At 39.5% G+C, this 9,502-nt stretch overlaps 1 protein-coding gene and 1 non-coding gene across 2 annotated transcripts; both read left to right on the forward strand.

The window, feature by feature from the left end:
- Positions 1–222: 222 nt before the first annotated feature.
- On the forward strand, positions 223–1,188 carry LOC119945234 (olfactory receptor 477-like). Its single transcript, XM_038766314.1, has one exon. It carries the CDS (start codon positions 235–237, stop codon positions 1,186–1,188), a length of 954 nt encoding a protein of 317 aa, XP_038622242.1. The 5' UTR covers positions 223–234.
- Positions 1,189–8,013: 6,825 nt separating this feature from the next.
- On the forward strand, positions 8,014–8,151 carry LOC119945294. Its single transcript, XR_005456168.1, has one exon. It is a non-coding gene; the product is annotated as a small nucleolar RNA SNORA7 (small nucleolar RNA).
- Positions 8,152–9,502: the final 1,351 nt, after the last annotated feature.

A 9,502-nucleotide genomic window follows, 5' to 3' on the forward strand; every position in this document is an offset into this window, starting at 1 on the left:
ATTCTGTGGGGCTGGTAGGGGGAAGAACGAAGGGAGCAAGTCAGGGGGATTCAGAAGGAAGTGGGAGACAAGGAAAGGGGGGGCTTAGTCAGGATCAATCCTCCTAAATCTAATTAACATACCTTTTAGTAGAGTGAAATTTTTAAGGGATTAGTCAAATAATTACCATGTTGATCTCTCATTTAACGAAAAAGTCCCCTTTTGTCTCAACAGAATCTGTTTCTAGAATACCTCATGGCTGACCGAAACCACAGCACCATTACAGAATTCATTCTTTTGGGGTTAACCGGTGATGCCACCCTTCGGGCTGTCCTCTTTGTGACATTCCTCGGGATCTATATGGTGACCTTACTGGGAAATCTCAGCATCATCATGTTAATTAGGGTCAGTTCCAAACTTTATACCCCAATGTATGTCTTCCTCAGCCATTTGGCTGCTGTTGATATTGGGTATTCCTCCTGTGTGACACCAGCAATGCTTGGAGGCTTCTTGGCTGATCTCTACACCATGACGTTGGCTGGCTGTGTTGTTCAGGTATTTTGCATAGTGACTTTTGGAGCAGCCGAGTGCTTCCTGCTGGCTGCTATGGCTTATGACCGATACATAGCTGTGTGTAGCCCACTGCTCTACTCTGTCAAAATGTCCGACAAATTCTGCATCCTTCTGGTAGTTGCTTCCTACATAGGTGGTTTTGTGAATGCTTGGACATTTACCAGTTGCTTATTAAATATAAATTTCTGTGGACCTAATCAGATAAACCACTTTTTCTGTGATTTGTCTCCTTTATTGAAACTTTCTTGTTCGGACATTTCGGTTATTAAAATCATTCCTTCTGTCTCCTCAGGGTCAATAATAGTGTTCACCATGCTTGTCATAGTCATTTCTTATGTATATATTGTCTTGGAAATCCTGAGGATGAACTCAAAGGAAGGGAAACACAAAGCTTTCTCCACATGCACCTCCCACTTCACTGCTGTCACACTGTACTATGGGACCATCACTTTCATTCATGTGATGCCCAAATCCAGTTACTCCATAGAGCAGGACAAAGTGGTGTCTGTGCTCTACCCCATTATGATCCCCATGCTGAATCCTCTGATCTATAGCCTGAGGAACAAGGATGTTCAAGAGGCCCTTAAAAAGGTGATTGATAAGAAAAAAATTTCCTTAACTATGATGATGCATTGACACCGTTACAATGAGGGATTCATAAAGAAGGCAAGTATCCAGGGTTGCTTTATTGACTTTTGCTGATGAGTTTTTCATCATTCATATTCATTCGAATGTCTCTTCATATCTCCCTCCTACCCCCAACGAAGGCCTAGAATCTATCCAAATTCAAGTAGCGCTTCAGAACATGGAGTTACAGAAAAAGTCAGATTTTAATAACATTGAAAATGCACCCAAATATCTCTGAACCTTAAAGTATTCCCGTCACCACTGTCATTGCCACAATTCTGAGAAGAATACGGAGTAACAGCACAGTCTGTAGAATCCTGGGGAAATGAAACATGCTTCAGTTATAGACTTTAGTGAACTGTAAATGTTTTTATCACCTGAGTTTGAGGTGCAACTGTCAATGAAGCATTGTCTTATGAATCTAACCTCGTGTCAACCAATAATACAAATATATTCTTATGTCTAGAGAATTACAGTTAATATGGGACATCAAAAAGGCTTGTTAGTAAAATTTTTCTATTCTTTGAATTGTAGAAGATTGAGTCAGGTTTTATATAGCAGTGCTTTGCACATAGTAAGTGCTTAATAAATGCCATCATTATCATTATTACATAGCTCCAGTGGCAGACTGGCAAAGATGGTTCCATTAACATACTATATGACAGCGTTTTGTGGCCCACCTACTCTTATCACTCAAATAATTCCTTTACCTTTAGAGCCCCACTCTGGGGAACCCAGTTGCTTTATCTTACAAATCCTGTTTCCCAGTCTCAGAATAAAATCATCTGAGGGACAAAGAAAAGTCTTCAACACCTGTTCCTCTTATTTGACCACAGTCAGACTTCATCCTGGGTGTCTTCAACTACTGCCCCATCTACTGTTCTCATTCAGAAAGTATTGCCTCAGGGAACACATTAACTCCTCTGCAGTCCTGGACTCTCAATTGCTTTCTGATCTCATGTTTCTTCCTGCCTCCAGAACACCTCCAAATAGTAACCTGCTGTCACTTTGAACTTAACTGATCATCTCCCCTCTTAAACCTTTTCCTCTTCTCATCTTTCCCATCATTATCAGCTCCACCTTCATCACCCTTGCCCCAGAAATCTGTAACCTTGGTGTCCATGCTATTTCCTCTCCACCCTTCTAGCCACCACATTGAGTCAAGCCTTCTTCATCTTCTGGCTGGATTGCCAACTGCTTCTTTACTTGTCACCCTTTATTCAAATATCTTCCCTCTTCAATTTAAACTACACTTAGTTGCTCAGATCATCATCTTCATACACATCACTCCCCTTCCCAAAAACGTTCATTGGTTACCCATTTCTACTAATAACTGGATTTAGGATTTTCCACCAGTTTTCTCCCTCCTACCTACCTGCTATCTTCCCTTACTACAACCCAGCTCACACTTTCCTCTTCCTAACCCCTAAACTAACTTTCTAACTTTGTTCATGACTGTCCAATTTCTGACCCATTAGTCATTACTTTCCCTCATGCATAGCTCCTCAAATCCATCAAAGGATGTTATTGGTCTTCTGATACCTTTCTCCTGCTTAAAGCAATCCTCACTTTATGTATTGGCCACCTTAGTACTTATCTGAATACCTGTTTACGTTTAATTTAATTGCCTACTTTTCAACATTCGTACTTCGATTGTAGTTCTTTTGCCTATTGTTTGCCCCATTAAATTGTAAACTCAGTGATGGCAGGGCCCCCTTTTACTCTATCATACGTTTCCAAGTTCTTAGTACAGAACACAGAGAAGATGTTCAATAAATGCCTTGGATGATGATGTTTGGCATCCATTAAAACCCAAGTATGATATCCAAGTGTTATATCAGTTTTCCCAGTGATCTCGCTGAGAAATAAATAGGAAGACCACGTAATAAACAATGAAATTCTCGGCCTAACCTGTGATTCACATGATGTCTGCCCTCTTCACTGGATAATAAAGGAGACGACTGTAGGCAGAAAGAATGTGACCAAACAACACACTGACTGCATAACTGATAGGACAACCAGGCCTGCAAGAGATCTTTCAGACTACAGTTTGAAAGACACCACCTAGCTGTTGGTTTGAATACCACAATCACACATACCCAAACTTAGTTTGTTGCCATCTTCAGTGGAAGAGCTATCTGTAATTTATTTTCATGTATGTTTACCCCACTAGATTTTAAATTTATCCCATCCCCAAAGCATTTATGTACATATCCTTATACTCTACTATCTCTCCTATCGGCAATTTCTATTAATGTCTGTCTCCCCCTGTAATAATAAAATAAATAATAATAATTTTGGTAATATTTAAGTGCTTACTATGTGCCAAGCACTGTTCTAAGGGCTGGGGGAGATACAAGGTAATCAGGTTGTCCCAGGTGGGGCTTACAGGCTTCATCCCCAATTGACAGATGAGGTAACTGAGGCACAGAGAAGTTAAGTGACTTGTCTAATGTCACACAGCTGACAAGTGGCAGAGTGGGGAATAGAACCCATGACATCTGACTCCCAAGCCTGTACTTTTTCTACTGAGCCACGCCACTTATCTGTAGACTGTAAACTCCTTGTGGGCAGGGATTGGATCTATTCTATCATTATTATCATTATTGTCATTACTATATTTGTTAAGCACTTACTACATATCAAAGACAGTACTAAACACTGGAGTAGATATAAATTAATCAAGTTGGACACAATCTCTGTCCCATGTGGAGCTCACAGTCCTAATATTCTATTGTATTGAACTCTCTAAGTTCTTAGTACAGTTTATGCACATGGTGAGGGCACAGTAAATACAGTTGATTGATTGGAGACTCTATAATATAATGACAAGTAGTTTTTGCTGGAAGCAGAAGGAGAGAATTCACTTTTGAAAGGTTTTGAGGAAAGGAGCGATGTGCTCAATGACATTTCCTAAAGATGATCCAGGCAGTCGTGTAGAGTCTGGTATGGAAATGGGGAGTGGCTGGAGGCAAGGAGACCACAGATGAGGTTCAGACGATACTCTAATGGTGACATGATTTGTGTTTAAATCTGAGGATTGGCTTGTGTGGGTAGAGCTGAATGGTTAGATCCATAAGATGTTTTAAAGGAAAAGTTGACAGATTTGATCCATACTTTGTCTGTAAGAGTAATGGTGAGAGGTTTCCTATAAATTCTGAATCCGAGAGCCCATGATGCTAGAACCCAGTGAGATACGATGGGGAAATCAATCAATAAATGGTGTTTACTTGACAGTCCAAGACATGAAGAACTCTGTACTAAGCACTTGGGAAAGTACAATTGAAGAAGAGACATATTATCTACCCATGTTCTGGCTTGAAGATGCACTTACCAAATGAACCTAATAAATGACTTGTATCAACCTTCACTAAACCTCTCCAATACCTTTCATATATGCACCTCCTTTTGTGCTCCTTCCACCCTGGAGTGCAATCTGGGGATAAATAAATGAAAAATGTCAGAAATGGAAGCTATGGTATGGATGTGGCAATCTAGGTTGGGAAAATCCCCACACATAGAAAGGTCCAGCTCACAAAAGCCAGCAAAATAAGAGAGCAACCCTCTAAAATAACCCACTAAGAGCAAATGAGGCACATCACAAACATAAATACGAACAGTTAGTAGCCTGCCCAGGGGCTAAAGGTGATTCAATATGTTCTAACTTTGTAGCCAAAATAGAAGTATCCTTTCCTCTATCACATCCTCTGCAAAAAAAACTTGGTTACCAATTAAATATATCATAGGGTTTGGGGGATTATTTATTCCCATCACTTCGGTGACCTGAAGGGTATTCATTGTATTGTTTATTCTGAAAATAACACTGGGGATACCATTATGCTTTGAGGATTCAGTCCGAATGCAACACAGAACCTAATCTACCCATGTGTGGGTGGTTCCTTTTCAATCTTTTTGGAGCTCGTGATGATGGTTCCCTTGCAATGAATCAGATAGGGTCAGTATTTCTGAGGCTTCACGGAAATCGATTTATTAGACATATTTTAATTGCTTAAGATGCCTAATTGATCCATTGGATGGAGTTTTTCCATTACTAATCCAGGAATAGTCCGATGTACAGAAATTCTGACTGTGTTCCAGGTGGGTTGGAAATCTTTTGGTAAATATGATGAAAAATTCACTCCCTTGTGTTTACAGCAAGTTATCTTGATCTTTCTTGCCTGAGCATGGACCCCAGGTGGTTCGTGTGTGTTTCTTCTTTGTTTGACCAAAGAAAGTATCCCCAATTTATTGAGATGAAGATTGCAGTTCTGAGATCATCCTATTCAAATGACCCTGCAGGCACAAGTCTGAAGTCAAATTTGCTAAGTGGTTTGAGGAGTCAAAGAAATTGGAAGGAAAAGAAGAAGCAGGTATAGAAAATGAGAGACATGGACATTAGCATGCAGGGATGCAGAAATAGGATTAGTATCCACAATTAACTATCATCCTTGGACATTTTTCTTTGAAAACTTGAATTTATTTCATATAATTTAATGTAATTTTAAGGAATGAAATGTATTCATAGAATCAAGAAGCCAATATGTCACTTAATTGGCTTCTCTGCCTTCAGGCAGGGCCGCGCTGTAACTATCAGCACATTGTTAATTAAATTCCACAATTCAACAACACCTTATAATGCCTTATTCTCTCAGAAAAGTGAGAGCATTTTGATTGGTCCAGCTTAGAGTGCAGGGAGCATGTCTATTTACCCTTTTGTGCTTTCCCAAGTGTTTAGTATATTGACATTGGACAAGTCACTTAACTTCTCTGTGAATTAGTTAACTCATCTGTAAAATGGGGATTTAGACTGCGAGCCCCACATGAAACAACCTGCTTACCTTGTATTGACCCCAGTGCTTAGAAGAGTGCTGGCACATAGCAAGTGCTTAAAGAATACCATAATTATTACTACATCATCTGCACACATCGAGGGTTCAGTGCATACCACTGGTTAATTGATTGATTGGAATTTTATCTTGTTTACTGATATTTTTCTCGTTATTTTCTTTTCAATGCTGCTCTTGCTACTAAGTTGTCTCCATCTTTTTGTTTTTATTCTTTCTGGAAGTGATCTTATGAGCTGTGGATTCTCTTCCTCGCTGCTAAATCCTCTCCATTTTTTTTATTCATTCTGAAAACCTCCTTATGAGCTGTGGATTCCTTCCGTGCTGCTGTGTTTCAATTTAGTATGCAGGATTCTCTCCTCAAAGGAGACCTGGCTAATAAATGGCTGGAGGAAATCAGACCACTGTGGTGAAATTCATTCTTCTTGGACTAACAAGTGATTCAGTGGCTCAGGTTATCCTCTTTGGGATATTTCTAGTAACCTATACTGTCACCCTGTCGGGGAATTGCGGCATCATCTTGTTAATCAGGATTCATTCCCACCTCCACACCCCATGTATTTTTTCCCTAGTCACTTATCCTTCACAGATATGTGTATCTCCTCAACAGCCACTCCAAAATTACTTGAGAACGCTCTAATGGAATAGAAAAGTATTTACTATGTGGAGCATACTGTGCAGTTCTTTATCACTAGTATTTTTGGACCTGCTGAGTTCCTCCTTTTGGCCGCGATGGCATATGATCGATTCGTGGCCATCTGCAAACCACTGGATTACCCGACAATTTTATCTAAGAGATTCTGTCTTCTTATGGTAATGGGCTCATAAGTAGGAAGTTTGTTAACTTCTTTCACGTTTAAAAGTAATTTATTCAGGTTATCCTTCTGTGGGCTCAATGTTATCAATAATTTTTTTTCTGTGATTTCCCTCCACTTGTACTCTAAGTAGGAGGTAGAACAGGTACTGAATCCCAGTTTTACAGATGAGAAATTTGAGGCACAGAGAATTTAAGTGATTTGCCCAAGGTCACCCAGCAGGCAAGACACAGAGCCAGGAGAGAAACCAACTTGCAAAATGAACACCTTTCTTCATTACTTAGAGAGACAATTATTTATGTGTTATCAGATACTATTTGTAGGACAGATGATGTTGATGACAAAAGTACTTTCAACTGCTTTAAATGTGTGGTACAGATCAAAAGGGACTATTTCTTTATCTGTTATGGTAAACTCTTTTTATGGTTTCCAGCTTGGGTGGAGTCAGTAACTTAGTGTGTATTCCCATAAAACATTGATTTAAAAGTAGTGATGCATGAACAAAAATGGAAAAATAATTATTTAACCTTCACTTAAAAGAAAGAACTTGGCATGTTTCAGCTGATGTAATCATATAGAACAAAGATATAATTTTTGAGTCAAGAAAATTTTTCATTCTGCTAATTAACTTGTCATTGCATTATTTTCTTTCAAATAAAGCCTTAGGCCTTTTTTTGCTTGCACAATAAATCAAAAATCTTTTCACTTGTTTCTTTTGAAGTGCCCTTTCTCCTCTATTTTGTGATCTTTTCTGTATCCTTGGAATGAATGAAAACAATTAAATAACTTTGGGTAAAGAAACACTGATTAGCTTTAATGCTCCTCTTTTCTGTGAGCTCACTGTGGCCAGGGAATTTGAATTTGTTTATTGTTATACTCTTCCAAGCACTTAGTACAGTGTTCTGCATACAGTAAGCTCTCAATAAGTTCAACTGAATGAATGAATGAATGAATGAATGAATGAATGTTCAAGGCCCTGTTATATCTGTGCTCCAGGAGCCTAGGGAGAAGATGACATGACAAAGTTTTACTCTGAAGGAACAAATGCTTTCTGGCAAAGGAGAAATAGGTATTCTCTATGTCATCAGGATGGCAACTTTACCAGTAAAGCAGAAGTTGGATTACAAAGCAACATGGTGACCAACTGAGATTTTTGAGTGAGATAGGGGAAGATGCCCCTCTCAGAGTCACACCTGGAGAGTTTCCAGTACTCTACTAGTCTCAACTGTGGGAAGGAGAGTTAAGCAGAGGCCTACCCATTCCATTCCTAGCCTGGGCAGTGGCTAGTAAGTGGAAGACATTCTGCTACCAGTCAAAACTCCCCTGTGTTGGACAGCAGAGGCATGTGAGAGAGTCGAGGGCAGAGACTCAAGTTTACTGAATGGAAGGATTCAGAGGTAAATCATCTCCATATTTTTACCAAGAAATCTCTATGGATACCCTGTCGGAATGATTGAAGATGGAGGTGAGGCATTCTGGGAGAGATGTGTCCATGGTGTCGCAATGGGTCGGAGATGAATTGACAGCATAAGACAAGACAAGGGGAGGATGAGGAGGAGGAGAAGATAGAGCCATCCCGCATTAAAGGCATGAGAAGTACTGAAATGCCCCATTTTCTGTGAAAGACCCATTCAACTGGAAAAATTGAAGGCAAAACAGTAGAGCACAACACAGGGCAAAGAGCTCCAATCCCATATGTGGTCATATTGGAAGGATATGTCAACAGTGGAGACATTGAGTGATTGATAAGAGATGGAGAGGTGGGACCAAGCAGGAAAGTATCTCTGAATCATAGAAGCCAGAGTGGTCTAGTTTTTCCCTTATTAAATATCCCCAACACAACCATATTTAGGAGCTTATTAAAATGTTTTATCATCATCAACAACACCAATTGCATTTACTGAGCACTTCCTATGTGAGGCTTATTCATTATTCTCTCTAGGAGACTCCATCCACAGTGTGCAGTATGCTGAATTAGGAATATGAAAACCTACAGTAGAAATGGAGGATCTCGTTCTTTGTGTTTGAGGAATTTAAAAATAATATTTAATCACATTTTAATAAAGGAAGTCATCATTAAGTGTAATTTAATCTTGTTTTCTTTTTGGCTCGTCTAGGGGCATGGAGAATAACATCAGAATTCATTCATTCATTCATTCATTCAATTGTATTTATTGAGCGCTTACTGTGTGCAGAGCACTGTAGTAAGTGCTTGGGAAGTACAAGTTTGCAACATATAGGGACAGTCACTATCCAACAGCGGGCTCACAGTCTAGAAGGGGGAGACAGACAGCAAAACTAAACATATAAACCAAATAAAATAAACAGAATAAATATGTATAAGTAAAATAAATAAATAAATAGAGTAATAAATATGTACATACATATATACATATATACAGGTGCTGTGGGGAGGGGAAGAAGGTAAGGCAGGGGGGAAGGGGATGGAGAATTCTCTTCAGTTAACCAATCGATCAATCAGTCTAAGCATCGAGGTGGATACAAGGTGGGCAGGTTTGACACAGTCCCTGCACCATTTAGGACTCACACTCTTAATCCTCATTTGACAGATGAAATGACAGATGAGGCCCAGAGAAGTGAAATGACTTACCCAAGGTCACACAGCAGACATGTGGCAGAGCCAGGATTAGAACCCATGACCTT

This window comes from Tachyglossus aculeatus, chromosome 24 (genome assembly GCF_015852505.1).
Source record: "Tachyglossus aculeatus isolate mTacAcu1 chromosome 24, mTacAcu1.pri, whole genome shotgun sequence".
Taxonomy (NCBI): Eukaryota; Metazoa; Chordata; class Mammalia; order Monotremata; family Tachyglossidae; genus Tachyglossus; species Tachyglossus aculeatus.